A 23,299-nucleotide genomic window follows, 5' to 3' on the forward strand; every position below is an offset into this window, starting at 1 on the left:
GCATAGCTATACGCTATGGGGAAACTCATTTTTTCCGAATACTGAAAACTTTTATATAATAACGCAGTGCTACTGCACAGCCAGCATAGTGCTGAGACTTACTCGCACGCTATTGGCTGGTGACTGCACAAACTTATGGCAGAGCGGCGTAACTGCGCAAACCAATCGGTGCGAAGCCCACCATGCTGAGCGCAGAGCCCGCCAGAATGGGCGGGGCATCTGCCTATAAAATACCCTCGATTTTGCCATAGAGCAGCTGAATCAACTTGGCTAACCAAGGTTGGGTCCGCCAGAGAAGGGCCACTAATAGGCCCGCTGATCCGCTTTATGACCTGAGGGAGGAGCGAGACTGGAGGAAAAGCATACACGGGAAGGCTGGGCCATTCTTGGTTAGGATTTTTTTATTATTATTTTTTTGTAACTAAATCTGATCTGACCGTTCAGATTGAGATGCAAGTTTCCCATCATGCAGGACACAACACAAAGTAGGGCTGCATTATTTGGGGAAAAAGTATGTCTCACATGAGTAATATAATATCTTATGATGTTCCAGGAATACCATAATGTGGAAAAAGGCATCAAGCTATCGCTGTAGCTGAATAAAAAGAAGATAGAAATGCTTTGTCTGATTAAACATTAAGACAAACACACGACTGCTGCAATGGTGTATTTGAGTTCTTCAAGCCCTTTGGGTATTTCCATAATAATACAGATTCAGTTGTAGGAAACAGAAATGTTTATTTTGCTCTCAATGAGCCCAGAAATTTTTTGCAGGAACACTAAAAGAAAAGAGAAAGTCCAAATCATCGTCCACGGGTTCAAAGAGCACTTCACAGCAAAGACTGATCCAAGCGTCACCAGTGACGCAGTGTTAATTATCTCTGATATATATATATATATTATCTCTGACATACTCGTGGATAACGAGTGTCAGTTGAGTGAGGGGAAACACGAGGGAGGGGAAACACCACAATGGCAGCGGAGCACATGGCGAGCTGTCAAAACAATGCTTGTGTGCTCTAAAGACAACAAGGCACACAGACACGGAGACAAAAGACAAAAAAAAAACACAGCAGATCAGACCAACGTCATGACATCGCTTGTGTCCGTCTGGAAACCCGGGCCAAGCCCTCCTCAGCCCTCATCCAAGTTCTACGACACCGACGGACAAGGGCCAAGGCAGACGGGACCGTGATTCTGTGCAGGGAAAAGAGGTTGTTGATAACCGACCGAACATTTAAAAGGAGACATACCCATAGACGCTACCTGCAGGGAGTTATTCCACCCACGATAGCTGCTGACTCCAGGAGCACAGACTATGTGAAGACCATGGATCCACGTGGTCAACCACCACCTTTGCTGTCTCCTTGGTGGAGGGGAGCTTGAGTAAGGGGATAAAATGGGCCGCCTTGGAGAAGCCGTCCACCACCGTCAGAATCATGGTGTACCTCTCAACAAAATCAAAAGCCAGGTGTGACCAAGGACGAGAGGGAATGGGCGAAGGCTGCAACAGACCAACAGGAGTCCGGTTAGACGTCTTATTTTGAGCGCATACCGAGCAAGCCAACACAAGCTGCCAGACATCTTGGGACATGGATGGCCACGAAAACCTCCAAACCCCTGGATGACAGACTACTCTGGACTCATGCCCCCACCGAAGGACCTCAGGACACAGAGCAGCCAGCACAAACAACCGACCCTTTCGGACACTCCATCGGGACGTGGAAGGGCTGCGCAAGAAGGGCTGCGCTGCTCCCTCCGACCAGTGACGCCATTCCCCAGAGCCAGCCTGACTGCCAGCAGCTCCCTGTTACTTATTCAGGGGTTTTCAAAGTGGGGGCCGCCAGGGGGCGCCAGGGGGGCCGCAGCAAGTTGAAAAAAAAAGTAAAAAAAACGTTAAAAAATAAATATTTGCTAATATGAGTATTGTTATCAAATAACATAATAATTTGTTGCATAGCCTATCTGAACATTATACTTTTAATGCTAATCTTTTAGAGATGAACTGATTAATCGGCTAGTGACAAGAATTGGCCGATTTTCACGTAATTTTCAGTCTGACATATGCCGATTCAAATGCACTCGGGCGCGCATGAATAACATCGCGCAACATCAGCATCACACATGCACACATAACGCACATGTAGGAAATTTTGTGAATTACGGCCGTTTCAGACCGCGAGCGGCGCGTGAGCAGCGCAAATTTTTTTCGGCGTGCATGTTCAGTGAGTGCATTCACACCGCGAGCAGGAGCAGCGCATGAGCGTGCAAGAGCGTTGTATGAGCAGCAGTGAAGCGGAGGGTTTCGGCGCCGAGTCTATTTTTGCTGCGCTGCTCACGCTCAATTAAAGTGAAAGCACACTTCTGATGGACAAAATAAATATGATTTCACACAAAAAGTAGCCTACCTAAAATGCACATAATTTGCATGTATAGTGTGTTTGAACAAGAACTGGATTAGGCTATGTCAGAAAAGAAAATAAGGACAAAAATATTTATAGAAAATGTATCCATTTAAACTTGTTTTTATTAATCAGTTTGGGTAAAAGTGGTGTTTTATTATATATATATATATATATATATATATATATATATATATAAATATTTGTGTGTGCTGTAAAGTGGTTAGAAAAAATGAAATCAGAATCGGCTAAAATCTGTATCAACAGGTCAAACTCAATGAAAAATCGTAATCTGCCTTGAAAATTGTAATCGGTGCATCTCTATAATCTTTCTGATTGGCTGGTATCAAACACCATCACATCATCTGATGTTCACCTAGATGTTTTATTTATTTATGTCTACACGTGCCGTAGTATTGTCGATGGGTTCAATAACACATCCTAAGGGGGGCCTTGGCCAGAACCTAGTGGTATTTGGGGGGCCTTGGCTTGGAAAAGTTTGGGAACCCATGACTTATGTCATAATTTCTCTCAGTGGGGCTCAGACGGTGAGAGAAGGCACAAAGGGTGCACCTTACCATCTCTAGGGAACCGCTGGGACAGGACCGTGCCTCCCCCGACAACGGAGGCATCCACCTCAACAATGAATTCCCGTTCAGAATCTGGAAGACAAAGAACAGGAACAGAGATGAAATGGGACTTAAGACAGTTAAAGGCCTCCTGAGCCTGAGAATTCCATCTGAACGGTACCTTAGGAGAGGTGAGTGCTGTTAAGTGTGCAGCAACCAGGCTAAAGTTCCGGATGAATCACCTATAGAAGTTAGCGAACCCCAGGAACCGCTGCAGCGCCTTCTGGAGAGTCAGGGGTTGGCCACTCAGCCTTACCTTAGCGGGATCGGCTTTGATCGTTGGGGTGTTGAAGGCTGTCTTCCACTCATCCCCCTCACGTATCCAGATCAAATGGCAGGCATTACGGAGGTCTAGCTTGATAGAGACACTGGCTCCCTGTAGCAACTCAAAAGCTGATGACATCAGAGGCGGAGGATACCTGTTTCTCATGGTGATGTCATTTAAACCCGGTAGTCAATGCAGGGTCGCAGGGAGCCATCCTTCTTAACAACGAAGAACCCAGCCCCAGCGGGCGAGGAAGAGGGACGATGAGGCCGGCATTTAATGATTCCTGAATATACTTGTCCATGGCCTCTCTCTCAGGACCAGATAAGGAATACAGACGACCCTTGGGCGAAGAAATTCCTGGGAGGAGATTGATGGATAATTAAAGCAACAACATAGAACTTTTCCTCTGCGGTCGCCCTACAGGTTGGAAGCGGAATTGTCCATTACCGCTGTCGTAAAATGATTTACGGTTACTGCATATGAAGCATGCAGGTTTTTTTCATATGGGCAATGATAATATTATTAATCTTCCCCCTTTCATAATTTATACATGTTTAGTAGACTAAACATTTGCGATTTGCATGTCGATTGCAATGCTCAAATCTGAACGAGAATGATAGCGATAGCATCCTAACCATCTAAAACTACCATGTTAGTGTTTACTAGCTACCAGATTGATAATTCGCTCATCTACTAGCTGATTCATGAAGATAAATAAATGGAGGACCAGATAGTTTCCGTAACATAGCCAGGCAGACAACAGATTAGAAAAATTTAAGATAGTATGCAAGCAATTTACAGTTACTTACTAGTTCAACAGCATGACGGCCAAGTCAGCATCGGTCTGGTAACTCTCCTCCTCCATAAGCTAACGCCAGCGAGCAAACGCTCGACCAATATTGATCCTCGTCCTGCCTTTCAGTTTATCACTCTCCCTTTTCCTCTTCCGACTCTACTCCGACAAAACCTTGGACTTCTTACGTTTCGCTGCTGCTTCAGCCATGACGAAAACAGACGTACGAAAACAAACACGCTGGTTGGCCACATTTGAGGAAGTGGTGGGCAAAGTGACGTATGCCGTAAAGCAGTCGAATTTTGTAGTTCTTTTTGAGCGCTGGTTACTACCCGCACCCCGAAGTTACATAGTGCCAGTAAAAGCGATACAGACCCCGTCAGGCTCTGGCAGACGTCTCATTCAACCTATTGAAAGTCGATGTACTATCACAAGGGTCTTGGAAATATATTATGAAGGTTGAAAAGTTACATGTTGTTACTTTAAGGATAATGAGTGGGAGGGGAAACACCACAATGATAGCAGAGCACATGGTGAGCTGTTAAAACAAAACCCATGTGCTCAAAAGACAACACACAGACACGGAGATAAAAGACCAAAAAATAAAAAATAAACACAGCAGATCAGACCGAAGTAATAGTATAGGCCTATTTATAAAGCAATGTTAATCGACAGCCTTTGTCACTGTTTAGAATACTATAAAATAATATACTGTCTGTCTCATTCTATCATATCTATGATACATCAGCTCACAAAAGACTTATTTCAAACACTCGACTGATGTTATGAAGTAAGTTGTTATTATATGTCGTTTGTTAGACAACAGGTTTATGAACGCTTCACATTACAAGTTTAGACAGATGTTTGACACATGTTGCTTTTTCAAATTAACGTTATATGTGACTGAAACTTGCAGTGCTTTCAGAGATGAGCAGCATTTACTACTGATCACAGAGCCGCTCTTCACTAACACACTTTTCATTTATTTGAGCAGGAATGAGGAAGCTGCTTAACAGACACACCCGTTTTACACACGCCACTCAAACACAGAAGCAGTAAACTATTTCAGCCCAGTTCAGGGAAACAGAAACTAAAGTATTGTTGAGCTGTTGTGTGTTTGTGTCTCTCTGTATTCATGCAGTAAAATGGCAGAGGCCAGATTTTCTCAGGATGAGTTCATGTGTCCAGTGTGTCTGGATCTCCTGAAGGATCCAGTGACTATCCACTGTGGACACAGTTACTGTAAGATCTGTATTACAGGCTGCTGGGATCAGGAGGATGAGAAGAGAGTCTACAGCTGCCCTCAGTGCAGACAGACCTTCAGTCCAAGACCTGCTTTGGGCAAAAACACCATTCTGGCTGAACTGGTGGAGAAACTGAAGAAGACTAAACTTCCTGCTGACTGTTACGCTGGAGCCGGAGACGTGGAGTGTGACGTCTGTACTGGAAGAAAATACAAAGCCATCAAGTCCTGTCTGGTGTGTCAGGAATCTTACTGTCAAACTCATTTTGACCGTCATGAGGAATATCACTCACGTAAGCCACACAAAGTGATTGATGCCACTGGACGACTGCAGGACATGATCTGCCGTAAACATGATAAAGAGCTAGAAATGTACTGTATCACTGATCAACAATACATTTGTGTGCGGTGTAAGGAATATGAACATAAAACACACAAAACTGTATCAGCTGCAGCACAGAGGACTGAGAAACAGGTATAAATTTAAAGAGATTGTTCTAGCAAAATTCTGTCTTCATTTACTCACCGCCATACTCATCTATTCTTAGTCTAAACATTGATAGTGAATGGGGTACAAGCATTTCAAGCTCCAAAAAGGAGACGAAGGAAGCTTAAAATTAATCTAAATTTAAGGGATTAAAACAATGAATAAGTGTGCTTAATTGTATTGAATGTGTAGTTTGGGTGACATTTATCTATAAAACTAATGAAATAATGCTGACTCTTTAGTTTTATATTAATTCATAATCTTTTAAAATTAAAGCTACAGTATAAACTTACCATGCCAGATCTTTATCCACTTCACCAATTCTGTATTAATGTAACATTTAAATTATGGTTTTGTGATAGAAGTTTTATGTGACATTTCCTGTTATTGGTTTGTCCTCTAGACTCAGCTGAAGGAGACTCAGATAAAGCTCCGTCAGAGAATCCAGCAGAGAGAGAAAGATCTTCAGCAGCTGAGAGAGGCTGTGGCGTCTCATAAGGTGAGTCTGGAGAAGAAGAGAAGTTTGTGAAGCCTCAGTTAGGACTCTCCTCCTTCAGTCCTGCTGAACTCACTGTGTGATTGTGATGTGTGTAACAGCGCTCTGCACAGACAGCAGTGGAGGACAGTGAGAGGATCTTTACTGAGCACATCCGCTCCATTGAGAGAAGCCGCTCTGAGGCGACGCAGTGGATCAGAGATCAGGAAAAGGATGCAGTGAGTCGAGCTGAAGAACGACTGGAGCGACTGGAGCAGGAGATCAATGATCTGAGGAGGAGAGACGCTGAGCTGGAGCAGCTTTCACACACACAGCATCACATCCATTTCCTCCAGGTAATTGAGATCTAGAAGAACTGGATCATAGTGGACTAACTTTAACCATATTTCAAAGATTATAGAATTTAAAGATGTAATTAAATCCTACTTAAGTGACTGAAAAACACTCTAAAGTTCAGCTACTTACATTTAATGTAAATGTAAATTATAATACATTCATATAATTGCAAATAACATTCAATTAAGTGTACAAAAACATTATTCAATCTGCACTTGAGTATAACTTTTTAAAGTATATTATTTCCATAATAAGTATATTTTAAAAGTGTGCTAAAGTGTAACTGGCAAACACTAGAATTTGTATCATTAATGCCACATAATGAATATTCTAAGAAAGTCTCTGATTGTGTGAAAGTGCTGGATTGAGCTGAATTACTGAAGATAAATCAAGTCAACAAGAGCTGCACAGATCTGATAGTAGTGCAGGTTATTGAGTGAAGTGTGGAGCTGATGAGTTTTGATTTCTGTTTTCTGTAGAGTTTCCAGTTTCTCTCAGCACCTCCTGAATCTACAGATGTAAATGACGTTCCCTTCAGTTCTCTCTCCTCATTTGATGGCGTGAGAGAATCTGTCCGTCAGCTGAAAGTCAAACTGGAGGATTTCTGCAAAGAGGAGCTCAAGAAGATCTCTGACAGAGGTAAAGTCCTGGGCCTCGTTTATAAACATGCGTAGAATGATCCTAAATGTGAATGTTCAACAATTTAAGGAATGTTACTATAATTTATAAAACATCCATAAGGACAATCATTTTTCATAATGTTCGTAAATGCATCACAGTTCAGCTAAAATTCAAGTCCATAGTGAACAAGTGCATCAACTTCACCTACAGAGCGGCCACAAAAATCCCTGGATGGTTCAGAGGTTTGGCACTCATCATCATGGACAAGCATATTTATATATATTAATGTAGGATAAAATCCAAGATATATGTTTTATAAACGAGGCCCCTGGAGATTCATTTGCTCTCAGAAATAGTCCAACATCGTTTAATATCATGAAGAACATCACATTAGAAATGTGTAGAGATGGATGAATTTTATCTTTTCATTTCTGTTTATTTCCACAGTCACATTCACCAACATTAATCCCAGAACCAGGAACGACTTCCTACAATGTAAGTCAAGAAAACTAGCAGACAAAATCACTGAGTGTGTTCATGTTCTTCCTGTAGAAGGAGAAATAAATCATGATTTATGAATTTAATAATTGATAATTTAAACGATTATCAGCTGTACTGACGTGATCTCATGAGAATACGTGTAGGCTATTTTTACGTAAAGTGTAGTTCTACCATACATACATTTATTTACGTTTTATACACACACAAACGTATAATACTGACGTATTTACAGCACTAATTTATTTACGTATAGGCTAAACAACTTTACCGACTATTTAATTTATGCATATTAAAATCGTTGCATTAATGTTTTGACTCTATTGCATTCAATTGTCTTATCAATTAAATTTTCAGTCGCATTTATTAATACAGTTTAACGTTACTCATATAATAACGTTACTCATAAATAATAACATTTCGCTCTGTTCAATTCTGCTGCAAACTCGTTTCGGAGGATTAGCCTACATGGTGTTAAACAAGAATACACTTTAAAACCTTAAAAATACCTTCTTTAATAGTTTAACCATTTTGTAATATTTGGTTTATCTACTGTGAGACTCAAAAGGCGTTTTCTCCTATAGACCCATAATACACTCAAACACAACATAAATTCACAAAAGACATCAATTTTATTAGCTTGATGTAATCCAAATCTTTAGAATCCATACGTTTGCAAGAAACAGATCCAAATTCAGCCCTTTATCCAGTGATCTTCATCTTCATCTCCATTTCTCAGCAGAGACCGTAAACGTCAAATCCCGCGCTCGTAGTGAATTCAAATTCAAAAATTGCGCCCGAAGCGTTACGACATGTTTTACGGCAGTGATATCAAACGCTCATTGGCTCTCGCATGCTTCGTCACAGATTGCGATATGCCGTGTTTAAGTTGGTGTGCTACATTTGAAATGGAGAAGCCAGGGGGGCAGCGTTTCATATTATTTTGAAGCTTCCCCGGGCGCCGCCATTGACTAGCAGACCATCACCTGCTGTTAGCATCCCATTGACTCCCATTCATTTTGGCGTCACTTTGACAGCGAATAACTTTACATCTGAGGCGTTTAAAGACTCGTTTAAAGACGTTTAAAGACCAAATACATGAAAGCAAAATGTATTCTCGGAGGTGATTTTAATGTAGTCCCAGATAGTAACATAGATAGATGGCCTCCCAAAGGTGTAAAAGATGATAGCAGCAAGATTATCTCTGGGTTATGCAATAACTTTGGTCTTGTTGATATCTGGCGGAAAATGAAGCCCCAAAAACTCATGTATACATGGCAAAATAATGATTTGTCTTTGCAGTCTCGAATAGATTTGTGGTTAATATCAGAGGAGTTGACATCATTGATAGACAACGTTACTATTGATCCTGCAGCTTTTACTGACCATAAATCTATTCACATTTTTATCATCACTAATGACAATAGAAAGAACCTGAGCAGAAGTGGATACTGGATATTAAACAATTATTTATTATTAAATGATGAATTTAAATGTGAAGTCTTAAAAATAATTGATAAATACTATAAACAGGGTGTAATTACTAACCAATATGGGCTGCAGTGGGATTTTATGAAATATAAAGTGAGGAGTTTAGCCATTAAATTAACTTTTATTCTTTGGAAAAAAGAAATGGTGAACGAGTATCAATTAATAAATTGCGCATAAATAATTCTGTCACAGATGACTTATCTACAATCTCAAAACATACAGCAGAATTTTATTGTATTCTAGCTCTGAAATACAGTACTCCTTAATGGAGTCCTTTTTAGAAAAATTGGATAATACTAGTACTTTTGTTAATGATGAATTTGGCAGCATTTGTGAGAAAGAGCTTAGTATTACAGAAATTATCGACAATATTAAGAAACTCAAGGACAACAAATCTCCTGTAATGATGGGCTTACGAATGAATTTTTCAAAACTTTCAGAGATGCCCTTTCCCCGTTTATTTTAGCTATGTTTAATGAATCTATTAATAATGGAATCTTACCTCCATCTCTCAGACAGAGGGTAATTACCTTAATACCAAAGGCAAATAAGGATACCTTATCTCTAGATGGATGGAGACCCATAACTTTATTGAATACTGATGCCAAACTCTTTTCTCTTATTTTTGCTAGCAGGCTGAAATTAGGATTGGACTCCTTAATTGATTAGTCTCAGTCTGGCTTCATTAAAGGGAGGCATATCTGTAATAATATCCGTCTTATTCTTGATTTTATTGATTATAGTCACCTTCTCAATGATGACAATCTAATACTATTTGTTGATTTTAAAGGGGTCATATAATGTCATTTTTGTACAAGCTAATATGATTCTTTAGGGTCTAAATTAAAAGTTTGTAATATACTTTAATTAAAAATTCTCATTAGTATTGTAAGAAAACACTCATTTTACCTGGTCAAAAACAGCTCTGTTTTCATCACGCCGTTTCAGTGCATGTGTCTTTAAATGATAATGAGCTTTGCTCACCCCGCCCCTCTGTTCTGTGCGCACACCGTTTAAAATAATAATACAAAAACCATAACGCGTTGTTCATTATAAACGTGGGATTATGAATTATATTGAGAACGTCCTACATAGAAAACATGCCATAATGTACCCTGAGTGTAAAGGTCAATTGTAATATAAAGGTCAATAAAACGTTACACTCACTTGTTCTTCTGGAGGTTCAGCAGGAACACGAATAGTTGGTACTGATCCTTTTTTCTGGAGCAGCTTCTTAGCAAAAACAGCTTTATACTGACACTCGTTTGTAAAGCAGTCTCGAGTCTGGTGAAATGATTCGCGCAAACATGAAAGCATTGACGTTGATCGTGGGGAATATTCCCTTCGAAAACAAACTCGGCCACTGCGTCTTCAGCTGTACGGATTTAGAAACATCATCAATATGACTGCTGTGTTCGTTATTACACCCAAGAACAGAACACCACAATCGTTAGACGCCATTCTACTCAGCACTCCAGCTATCAACAATGAACGTTGCGCGTCGGCGCGTGCTATGATTGACAGCTCGCTCACGAGGGCGGGTCTGCGTTTGAAACGCTGCTGTCAATCACCCATCGTGGGAGGGGCGTCGATATTGTGACGTCACAATATCGAACAGCTTGATTTGAGACAGGAGGAAACATATAAGAAGATTAAAAAAAAAACACTGGATGGATTTTTATCATTTTATGATGGTTGTGTACAGGCACTGCCAACACACATTTCAGTACAATCAACTTGTAAAAGTGCATGTACCATTATATGACCCCTTTAATAAAGCGTTCGATACAGTAGAACACAAATTCCTGTTTGCAACATTAGAATAGGCCTACTTTAAATTTGGGAATTTTTTAGAAAGGCAATTACAACCCTGTACACCGAATGTAACAGCTCTGTTAAAATGGTTAATGGGACTTCTGATAGATTTTTTCTTTCTAGGGGCATCAGACAAGGCTGCCCAATCAAAATATACGTTAATATAAGCACATGTGAGATTTTTCCACTTAGGAGTGTTAACCTTGAAGAAATTGATGGAATCCCTGTCAAGGAGGTTGTCACATATCTTGGTGTAAAACTTTGCAAAGATGAATCATATCGTGCTTCTCTTAACTTTAATCCGATTATCAACAGTACAAAAAGAAAGTTTGACTCTTGGTTGCAGAGAGATTTATCCATTTATGGTCGTGTCTTATTGTCTAAATCTGAAGGTTTGTCAAGATCTGCGTATATCTCCCAAGCTCTATTTGTACCCAAGACATTTACCAAAGAGTTTGACAAGTTGTTATTTGATTTTGTTTGAAAAAAAAAAAAAAAAACTCATTATTTAAAGAAAAATATATTATGCAATCCATATGATCAGGGTGGTTTGAATGTTGTGGATTTTACAACTTTGAACAGCACTTTTAAAATAAATTGGCTAAAATGTTTTATTAAAAATAATTGCTCTATGTGGAATATTTTCCCTAATTATTTAATTAATCAACTTGGTGGTATACATTTTTTCCTTAGATGCAGTTTTGATATCAACAAAATACCTCTTTGTTTATCTAATTTTCACAAGCAAGTCTTTTTGACATGGTGTTTGGCTTTTAAACATAACTTCTCTCCTCACTCCTTTTTTATGTGGAATAATAAGTAGGCTATATTACACACCGAAGAAAAACATTATTTTTAAAACATTGGTTTGAGTCTGATATTTTATTAGTTAGTCAGTTTTTGAGTATTACTGAACTAAGTCTGAAATTTAAGTGTCATATTTCTGTTAAATTATATTGTCATGAATTCTGTTTCTGCCAAAATTTTATCTCTATTCAGAAATCAGGGCTCTAGGGGTAACACTGCAAGTAAAGTCTCCAAACATTTGTTTTTAGATAAACTTGATTTAATTAATGATAAATGCAGTAACCAATTGATTAGATCTCTTTTTGTCAATATCTCTTCTCCTCCATCTAAATTTGTTTGGGTTAATATGTTTCCCTCATTGGAGTGGGGAAATGTTTGGGGAGTTCTTAGTTGGTATTGTGTATCAAATAAAACCAAAGAAGTGTCTTTTAAAATTGCTCAAGGAATATATCCTGTGAAAGACACTGTTGTGATGCATCCGAGTCAGAGAGATCCATATGCAGTGTGATTTATTGATCAGAGTAATCAAACAGGCAATGGTCAGAACCAGCAGATACAGCAGTGAAGACAGGGCTAAATCGTAGCAGAGCATGTGAGCGGAGTGGAGCGGGAGCGAGCGGGGAGCGGGAGCGGGCGGATCTTGGACAGAGCGCAGAGCGGCATTTTTAAAAGGACGGAGCGTCGCCTTATTTCCCGCTCCAAATTCGCTCCGCTCACACCACGAGTCTGAAGTATGCTCAGTCAAACCTAAACCAGGATCCATCTGTCTTGCACAGTCATCAACAGTAGACTATTTTCAGTCAAAACTCGGCTCAATAATGGAGTTCAAAAAGTAGGCTACTTCAAAAAGGAAAATGAGAAGTCATACAGGTCAGGTGTACTATTAATATAACTAACTAACAATGATAATGTGGTACAAGAAAACGAATGTGGAGACATCGTTTCAGTCAGCAAAGATTCATTTTGGAATCTCAAAAGACACATGGGGGAAGAAAACGCTGGGAAGAAAACAAAAGGTTAGCAAATTGAATACGGTAACTTGTAACAAAGTGTAAATTAAATATAGCGTAATATTCAAACAAATTCGTTTTTTCATTCAAGTAGACCTAATGGTTCGTTTTATTTAGCCGAATTTGTGTCGTCCGTAATAATATTTATATTATTAGGCCCATTTATTAGTTTAATTTTACAGCAGTTTGTGTGTATGGAAGCTAATTCAAATTTTAATCGTGCGCGTTGCGCAGAAGTTCACTTATCAAAATTCTGGCCTTATAGTTAATTTACTTTTAAAAAATGTATCATATTTTTGTTTATATAATTTTTATTTAGATTATTAGGCCCATTTATTCGTTTAATTTTACAGGACTTTTTGTGTAGGCTATTCCTTCTTACATAGGCCTGTAATTTGAAATAAAACATTTCTATTTGAAAAATGTTGTTGTTACTCATTAGTTAAGTCATTTAGTCATTTAGGTAAGGCTGTGGTCTAAGCTAAAAGTGATATACATGTAGATTTTTTTCCTTTTTTGGAGCGAGCGGGGGGCGATTTGAGTGGAGCGCGAAACAAACCTCGCTGAGCGCTGAGCGATAATGAGCGGAGCGGCCTGATGTAGCTTTGAGCGGGGGAGCGGAGGGGTGAACAGTTCCGTGAGCGATGAGCGGAGATTCTCACCGCTCCACTCCGCTCACATGCTCTGAATCGTAGTACAATACCAGGCAAAAGGTCAGGACAGGCAGCAAACAATCAGAGACAGAGATCAAGGCAGTGGTAAGTGGTAGTGTGGAGTGCCCTCTGGTGGCTTTCAAAGGCACTCCAGCTGGTGACCGTTACAGACACATTAGAGTGTTTTCATCTGGATATTGATTACAGCTGCTGTTTTTGTAATTGTGAAAGAGAGTCTATTGTGCACTTATTTTTTGAATGTCCCTGTTCTTCAACCTTTTGGTATGAGATGTCTCAATTTCTAAGTGTTAAAATGAACTGCAATCTAGTCTTAAATTTGTCATCTGTCTTGCTTCATACAAATTAATTTGACTTTTCTAAAAGAAAAATTTATGTTATCGATTTGTTTCTATTATTAGGAACATTTCATATTCATCAAACTAAATGGAGTAACTCAAAATCCAACTTTGCTCATTTTAAAGCAGCCTTTAAAATGTATTTTGAGTCTGTAAAGTTTTTAAAAAATCGAAAAGCCCAAAGATCTGTATCGCTGCTAAATGAATTTAATATATGTTTGTGATGCCCTTTATCTTTTGTTTGTTTCTTTTTTCAAATTATTGTTGTTTCAAGTTATACTTACCAAATGTGAAAATGTGTAAAAGAATTGTGTCAAGAACTTGATATCAAACTCTGTAATTTTGAAAATTTCAAAAAAAAAAAAAAACGCGCGTCTTCACAGAGCGAACAGCGAACCGAACATTTTCATGGATTAATAACTTAAATTCTGCTCTGTTATACGTGTCTGTCTGATAACGTTACGTAGTTTTAAGAAATGGTTAGGTTTAGGGGTAGGGGTAGGATTAGTGCCTCAAACTATCTTTTAATGCTATATTGTTAATAAAACTGCCATTTCCCTACACATATCTGTCCATTAACAGTTACGTTTTATCCTTTTAATATTGTCTATAAAATGGGCATGTTTAGGTGTGGGACTAACGTTAGGGTTAAGGGATCTTACATTTATAATCTATAAAATGGTAAAAGGGAAATTATACAGATATCTTTATATGAAATATTCGTAAATAGTTTACGTTTTTTAGCTGAAAAAACGTAATAATGTTACGTTTAAACGTCGCAGATACGTCCATATTATACGTTTCAGCATATATCCAAACGTACAAAAAAGTATGTTTTCTATCTTTGAAAATTACGCATTAATACCTACATATTAACAATGAGACCAGGCTGGATACACTGAATATTAAGAGTTTACATACTTTAAAATATCAGACAGATTCATAATTCCTGATTCTGATGTGTTTTCTCTCCATCAGATTCCCATCAGCTCACTCTGGATCTGAACACAGTGTCTAAACTCCTCCGTCTGTCTGAGAGGAACAGTGTGATTACTAACACTGACACAGAGCAGCCGTATCCTGATCATCCCGACAGATTTGAACATTGGCCTCAGGTGTTGTGTAGAGAGAGTGTGTGTGGACGCTGTTACTGGGAGATTGAGTGGAGTGGGAATAATGGTGTGTTTATATCAGTGTCATATAAGAGCATCAGCAGGAAGGGACAGGGTTATGAGTGTGTGTTTGGAGGGAATGATCAGTCCTGGAGTTTGATCTGCTCTTCCTCCAGTTACTCATTCACACACAATAAGAAAGCGGATGATCTTCCTGCAGTGTCGCTCAGCCGTAGAATAGGAGTGTATGAGGATCAGAGAAGAATAGGAGTGTATGTGGATCACAGTGCAGGAACTCTCTCCTTCTACAGCGTCTCTGACACAATGAGCCTCATCCACACAGTCCAGACCACATTCACTCAGCCACTCTATCCTGGGTTTTGGGTTGGTTCTGGATCATCAGTGAAACTGTGTTGATGCATCAGAATAGACTGTAGAGATGATTTACCTGTAATACTTTGAGCTGCTTGATAATCAGTAACAGTGAGATGTTGTAGAGTCTCTTAATTTCTCTTTATCACATTATTATTATTATTACAGTTGAACATCTGTTATTTAAATAATATCAGACAAATGAGTGTAATAAATCCTCATATAGAAAATATGATCAGTGTGTGTGTGTCTGTGTGTTTGTCCCTTTCATGTTTCACATTAGTTTTTTTTATTATAAAAATTGTTTTAATTTTTTTTATATATTTACAGGTGTTTGTATGAATTTTATATGTACAGGTGAATGTACTAGTAAATGCTATACAGTGCATCCGGAAAGTATTCACAGCGCTTCACTTTTTACACATTTTGTTGTTATGTCTTTTTGATTTAGTTAAATAAAACTTTTGTGCATATTTCACACGTTTCTGGTCCCTGCTTGTAAATCAATGTCCCTTTAACAAAGTTACATGCTAAGAGTTATTTTGCTGTGACCAGGAAAAATATCATTTGTGAGAGTTGATAGACGATCAATACTGAGTGATCACTGGATGAAAAGATTAATTGATTGTAATATGAATTCAGCTTCATCAAGTTAATTCTCAAATGATCCAAATATTTATAATTATAAAGAGTTATAATTAATTATTCATATTTCCCTTTTGAGATAATTTCCTACAGAATGCAGTCTTTGAATTGGGACAAAGCAGATAATACCCATAATGCACTGTGAGTGTCACACGCCGAATAATTCCCGTGTCTGACCAGAAGATGGCGTCCACAGCTGAATCATCCATCCATCCATTTTCTAAACCGCTGGTCCAGTGTGGCTATCATAGGTATAAATTCATTTTTAATTGATTATTAAATTGTTTAATTAAGGTTTATACACCCTGGTGAAAAAAATATATGCTAAGTATACTTGCAGCCAGACTAATTTAGTATACTTTAAGTGTGTTAATGATTAGTAAAAAATGATCTGTTGGGTATTTTGAGCTAAAACTTCACATACACACTCTGGGGACATCAGAGACTTATTTTACATCTTGTGAAAAGAGTCATAATAGGTGCCCTTTAAAGCAAAATTAACTTCTGTTAAAAAAGTAACTGTTCCCTTTCAAAAGGGAACTTGCACTGCTTCGATGATGCTATTGGGGAACGATGTTCTCTAGGCGCCTCTTTAATACTTCTGAGTCGCACTAGTAGTGTCATAGGCTGTCGCCAGTCAAATTCTATTGCCGTGATTGTACAGCTTTTCAAACACCGGTTCACATGGAGGGCGTTCCCCATCGATGCAGTGACTACGTTTACAAGCTGTCAATATTCGGGTTATAGTCGGGTTAAGGTCACTATTTGGGTTTCTGAAACATTCGGAATAACCCGTTTACATGCGTGAGCAGAGAGAGTTACTCCTGTATACATGGAATTTGTAATCAATTGGCAATATCCCGATGTAAACGGCGACGCACGGTTAGCGTCTGGACGTACGGATGCAATATCTGATCAGTCATTTCCGATTCTTCTTCCTGTATCCAAAGACAACAACAACAGCAGCAGCACGCGGATAATGAATAGTTCGGGGCAGATAGCGATCGCCTTTGTTTGCGCTTTCCTCCTCGCTCCAAAAGTGTGGTGCTGTGCTGCGTCTCACCATGTTTACCTCTATTTCTTGTTTAATTCCGGTATACTGTATGCGCCGTCTCTACTCAAAAGACCAAGATTCATTGCGAATCGAACATGCGCAGAACACAAATCAATGTTCCTTTTGATGGGGATATGCCGATACGCGTTTACATGACCAAATATTCGGGTTAGAAAAGGGCTACCCCAGGGATCATATCCGGGTTTTTGCCGGTGTTTACATGGCTGTGCGCGACCGGGTTATTGCTAATATCCCGGTTTTGAACGGGTTATTGGCTGCATGTAAACGTAGTCAGTGTCTCATTCCCTGTTCTCAGGGAACAGAGGTCGTAACCTAGACGTTTTTTATTACAACACAGTATGATGTTTTGACATTTCCCTATGTTGTACATACAAGGTGAAAAAGACGTACTGTTAAATGTATTATAAATGCATTAAAGTATATTTGTTTTGTACTAAAAACATGCTTAAGTATATATTTAATACATTTAATAAGTCTTTTTCACCTGGTAAAAATGGAATTCTTTAACATGGCATGTAATGCTTAGTTCATATATTTAACAGTAGACATTCAATATAAAATGTTAATGTAATTCAGAAAAGGAGTTAATAAAATAAAACTGTGAAGTCTACATGGTATGTCACTGTATCACAGCAAAAAATGGCAATTTAACTGTTTAACTGAAAAAGTATACCCAGCCAACAAGAATAATAATTATAATGTACAACAAATGCTAATCTTTATTTTTAGCATTAATGTTTTAGTCAGCCCCCTTTGACTTTGAGAGCAAAAAAAAAGTGATGTACAGAAACACATACACTCTTCACCTCTGTTAAAAAGATTTAAGGAAATTAGAAGTAGTGCAAAATATTGTAAGCCAGGACAAGTGACTTGCAGCTGTCCCAAAAAACAAATAAATAAACAGATTTTTACATGAATGAGCAAAAATTAGACTAGGAAACTAGGAAAAAATGTTGGAAAAAAATGTAGGAAAAAACTAGGAAAAAAACTAAACAGTGAGCTATTTATTTATGCAAACAGCAACTAAAACTTACCAGTAACTTCTGATAGCAGTATCTTCGTCTCTTCGAGTCTGATTCGACTTCGACTTGAAAAGCTTGGCTCTGATTGGTCAAATTGAATGTAGCTGAACTGAAAAAGACGTGCTGTTACACAGAGTCAAAAATACGACTGGCAAAGTAAACGTAAATGTAATACAAATCTTACCTAGAATCACAACATAATGAGGCTCCAAATGTCACACGTCATGCAAACTTGAAGATGGGGGAAAAAAATAAAAACAACACTAACAGTTACGTTTTCTATTAAGGTTAATAAAAATAAAAACAAATAATCTAAATGCTGTCATGATCACTCAACCTTAAGTAGTTGCAAAACATTTAAGAATTCCGTTAATCTTAGAAAGAAAAACTGATATATCGTAGACTAATGAAACCTGAGAGATTTATATCCCTCTGATGAACCATTCACCAAAACTGTTCACGTATGAAAAAGTGAATCGCAAAAAACAATACCTAATCCATATGAGTCGTGTGGTTTCCTCCAAGTCCTCTAAAGAAACACGATCGCTCCAGTTTAAATTTAGACTTCTAATCTAAATTATTAGAAAAGAAATCTAATCACATTCAAGGAACGCACACAGCAAGCTCTGAGTGAGGTGTGAGCTCATTATTATCACAAGAACCAATCACAGCCGTTCAACGGCTCTGGAACCAATCAGGATTAGTCACGTGTGTTATGTCATGAATTCACGGATTCCTGGAAGTAGTCTTCAACGATTTATTAACAGGATTTGCCAAGAGCATAGAACAGTGGCGATCACGTATTTATCAACAATATTACAACTGCCAAAGAGCAGGTCATCTGCCGTAAAACAAGCAGAGCTAAAGAATACAAAAGCCAGTAGCGCCTCCTAGTGGAGCTTACTGCAATAATCATTTAAATCACATCACTTCTCCCCTCTTAAGTAAATTCCAATTAGCAGTATTGCATTTCCATTAATTTTGTTTTAACAGCGAATTAAACATTTATACCAAATATTGTAAGTACCTTTATATCTTAGCTGTATGTCAATATATTCATATTAGCAAAGTCTTGAACAAAATACGAAAAAAAAAAATTATAATAAATTAAAGCAATTTAACTGTCACTGTAACTTCCATAATAATATCAGAACAAGAAGTCAGTACTGTAACACAATACACGACCAGTAAAGGACATTTTCATCTTAAACATAGTCCTTAAACCTGGCGGGTGGTCTAATAGCTCTCCCGGCTAAGGTTCTCTTTGGAGAGGTGCCCGAACTTGGGGAAATAGTTGGAACACAGGACACAGGTGAACTAGTAGCAGTGAGAGGGATGTCTGTGTCACCTTGGGTGGCAAAGTCACAGTCATTATTAGTCTCTTGTCCAGCATTTTCAGATACTGGCTCAGGCACTTCTTGCAAATGCCTCCTGTTCCTGCAGGCAACAGTCCCTTGGTCGGTTTGAATTAGATAGGACCTGGGCTCTTGAGCTTTCCCTATAACTTTTGCTGGAGTTTTCCAGCCCTTCTCCCCATCCAGTTTGACATTAACCCTCTGGCCAGGCTGCAGTGTAGGCAGAGGTCGGGTTGAGTGACGCCTGTTGTAGAAGCGGTAGGCAGCTTTGGATTGTTGGTCCTTAAATCTTACCGCCTGATGGTCAACTGCAGTCGGGCTCAGCTGCTGTGGCAACACAGGAACTGTGGTTCTGATTTCTCGTCCGATCATCAGTTGGGCTGGGCTCTGGCCTGTTGCGGTGATAGTTGTGGCTCTGTAACTCAACAAGGCTAGTTGTGGATCCGGTTGTCGAAGGATTCTCTTTGCAATGGCTACACTCCTCTCAGCAGCTCCATTCGCTTGAGGGTAGTGAGGGCTTGACGTCGTGTGCTCAAAGTTGTACTCCTCACTGAACTGGCGAAACTCCGCTGAAGTGAACTGAGGGCCATTATCTGTAACTAGCTCAAACGGGATCCCCCACCTGGCGAACATGCACTTCAGGCGAGTGATGACTTGGTTGCTGCTTGTGGAGGGTAAGTGAGAAATCTCAATGTAGCGTGAGTAATAGTCTGTTGCTACCAAATACTGTTTACCTTCAAGCTCAAATAAATCAGCGGCTATCTTCTGCCAAGCTCCTATTGGCAGGGGTGTGGTGTTCAGTTGCTCTTTTCTTTGAGTTGGTTTATTCTTGATGCAAAACTCACATGCTTTTACAAGCTCAGCAATGTCTCTCCCGACACATGGCCACCACACTGAATTGTTAGCCCTTTTCCGGCACTTCGTGAGTCCCTAATGACCCGCATGTATTTGTGACAGCACAGTCTTTTGCATTGAAAGAGGAACAACAATGCGGTCATCATGCAGCAAGAGTCCATTGACTTCAGACAGGTGAGCTCTAGCGGCGTGATACTTGAGCAGGTTGTGTGGCAGGCGGGACAAATCTGAGGGCCAGCCATTACTTGTGTAACGAATCACCGTTTGAAGAATGTTGTCGTTGCTTGTAGCTTCTCTCATTGCATTAAGTCTGTCTTTGGTGATTGGTCTAGTTCCAATCACTGCCTGAACATAAGCTTTGACATCATGCTCTGTGTCTGACACAGTACCGCCCTGCAGGGGGTTGCGAGACAGGGTGTCAGCAACAACGAGCTGTTTTCCTGGTACGTGAACAGCTTCTGCGTTAAACTTCATTAGACGCATCAATAACCTCTGACACCTAACAGGTGCCTTATCCAGGTCGTAGCTGTTGATAAGTGGAACCAGAGGTTTGTGGTCGGTCTCAAGCACGAACCTGTCCATACCTTGTAAGTACCTCCCGAAGCGCTCGCATGCCCACACACTGGCAAGGCATTCCTTCTCTATCTGGGAGTACCTACGCTCAGTCTCTGTCAGTGTCCTTGAACAAGAGTGGCATGAAGTTCCTTTTACAAGAAACTGCAAAGACTCAAACTGAACAACAGAAGTCTGACTTACCACACAAAATAAGCAGAATTGAAGCAAACCGTTTACTGACAAACATTTTCCTTAAGTGTACTTAAAATGGTCTGTCTAGTTTTAAAACATGTCGGTGAGGTCTGGTGGTTTTCATGTGCATGAAGAACCCTTTACCTTCATCACAGCTCTGTCACGCACCAGCAGTTGTGTAGCTGCCCACAAACCACATCCCTTTTCATATAACTTAAGTAAAAATGAGATTCAGCAGGCTCTCACAGTTCATCTGCTGAATGATCAGCTTTTACAGCATATGTGATTGTGATTAGTCAATCACTGCACTTAGCAAGCAAATATATATTTTTTTTATGTTTATGTTTTTCGTTTAGTGTGTAATGCTAAAATAATAACAAGTACTTCATGAAATTAATCAAAAGGGTAGTGCCCGATGTTAAACAAAACAAAGATTGGGGCACACACCAAACCACCAGACTTAGAAGTGCTGAGACCACCAGACTTGGGATCACAATAGGCCATGGCTGGTAAGTTCAGTGCTAGACCCCAAAAAATGATTTTCAAGGGAATCGTGAGTGGCCGTGACGTGAGGAGACTCTGGCTTGGGATATACTGTGGGACTGTGGAAAGCCTCGTCCACAATTCCCACAGTAAATAAGGAATTACTCAGCAACAGAGCATAGTCCATATTTTGGGCCAGTGAGCAATTTACTCCCCCGCTGTTTTGCTTCTGCTCTGGTTGCATATTTATGCATCTCAAAACACTTCCTTTAAATTATTGCATTGCTTTCTATCTCTAATACATATATCCAGTCCAGGGAACTCAAGGGCGTAACTTTGGGTCTACCATTGGGGGGGTTAAACTCGCGGCATATTTATTAATTTATTTATTTATTGAATAATTTTCTTGTGTAACATGCTAATTTGCCGTTCCTGTTTTAGAAATACATTGTGATACTTTTACTGATTTAGGCTACTTAACGTAAATGCAGCTGTTCACTTGACTATTTATGCCATAATGACACAGTAGTTAAATTAAGTGTTTAAGCACTAGCCAGCAGTGGCAGCTTCTACTTAATTGATTTTTTTGTGTGTGTTCAATATCTTATAAAAAAAAAAAACCCAATAACTTAAAGATTAATCAATTGCATCACTGTATTGGCACCTACATGCAGCAAATGTATTATGCACAATTCAACTCTCGATACATTACACAATACAGGGTGGCACACTGGAGTGCAGCTTGCACCTTTATTCTGAACAGATTTCACATATTGGTGGGCATCACCAAAACTCACCATCCACTAACAAAATCTTTAAGTTTAACTGTTAAAATGTATTTTATTAACATCACATTTTAAAAACTTAACATCAAATAACAGCATTAAAAACTTTCAAATAGAGAAAATGAAAGCGCAATTATATTATCACTTTGCATGAAATAAGACTCAAAAGTAGATTAAAAAAAATTGCATAGCCTCTGATAACATCAAATTCAGAAACTGGGAAAATACAAGTGTGGACTAACGTTAGTTGTGCTTTGATTCATTTTGTCACTTTGCAAACTCCATGCAAAAAGAACAAAAATAAAAAATAATAATAATGATAATCTCAAATTGAGCCGGAGGTGGTAAATTCCTAATAATGTACGTATTTTTTTTAGGTATTTTAATAAGATACCTAAAATACGTTGCGCATACAGCTCAACTAACGCAAACGTTATAAAGGTGTTTGAACAACAAAACACATCCACTTGCACATATTTGACAATCGGAATATCAGCTATATCCTGCTATAGCTAACAAATTTGTGAAATTTTGAATAAAAAAGGAAATAAAAGCAGATCATCAGTCATTCAGCGCTATTGTGGCTGTGGTGTGACAAGCAATGAATGACGCGTCTCCATGGGAACCATAAAGTAATACTACGATCAATAACGCCCCCTCTGATTTTTGAGGGGGTCATGACCCCCGTAACCCCCGTGCAAATTACGCGCATGAGGGAACTACACTGCGACCAAAATGGTCGCATATGCAACCTTTTGAAATGCCATTGCGACCCTAATTTTTAATGGGTCGCAAATGTATCACTGATTATTTTTGCACCTATGTTTTAGGCAATATGCTATGATTTACTATGAGCATTTATTAAAACAAAAATGTGTATTTTAAGAATACGTTTTATAACGTGCTCTGAGCATTCAACACATCAAGTTGGCTTCAGCCCCGC

The 23,299-nt window shown here is 39.0% G+C and overlaps 1 protein-coding gene across 1 annotated transcript; it reads left to right on the forward strand.

Moving 5' to 3' along the window:
• The first annotated feature begins 5,118 nt into the window (after nucleotides 1-5,118).
• LOC311085542 (tripartite motif-containing protein 16-like) lies at nucleotides 5,119-15,865 on the forward strand. The gene is made up of 6 exons (XM_084118036.1): nucleotides 5,119-5,810; nucleotides 6,226-6,321; nucleotides 6,420-6,653; nucleotides 7,134-7,293; nucleotides 7,723-7,770; nucleotides 14,884-15,865. Exons 1-6 carry the CDS (start codon nucleotides 5,238-5,240, stop codon nucleotides 15,432-15,434), a joined length of 1,662 nt encoding a protein of 553 aa, XP_083974162.1. The 5' UTR covers nucleotides 5,119-5,237; the 3' UTR covers nucleotides 15,435-15,865.
• Nucleotides 15,866-23,299: the final 7,434 nt, after the last annotated feature.

The sequence above is a fragment of the Abramis brama genome, assembly GCF_963993115.1.
Source record: "Abramis brama genome assembly, chromosome: 6".
Lineage (NCBI taxonomy): Eukaryota > Metazoa > Chordata > Actinopteri > Cypriniformes > Leuciscidae > Abramis > Abramis brama.

Coding starts and splice junctions, on each gene's coding strand:
- LOC311085542 (XM_084118036.1), top strand. CDS start 5,238: ATGGCAGAGGCCAGATTTTCTCAGGATGAGTTCATGTGTCCAGTGTGT. Junction 6,322..6,419: donor AGGCTGTGGCGTCTCATAAG/GTGAGTCTGGAG, acceptor TGTGTGTAACAG/CGCTCTGCACAGACAGCAGT. Junction 7,771..14,883: donor CAGGAACGACTTCCTACAAT/GTAAGTCAAGAA, acceptor TCTCTCCATCAG/ATTCCCATCAGCTCACTCTG.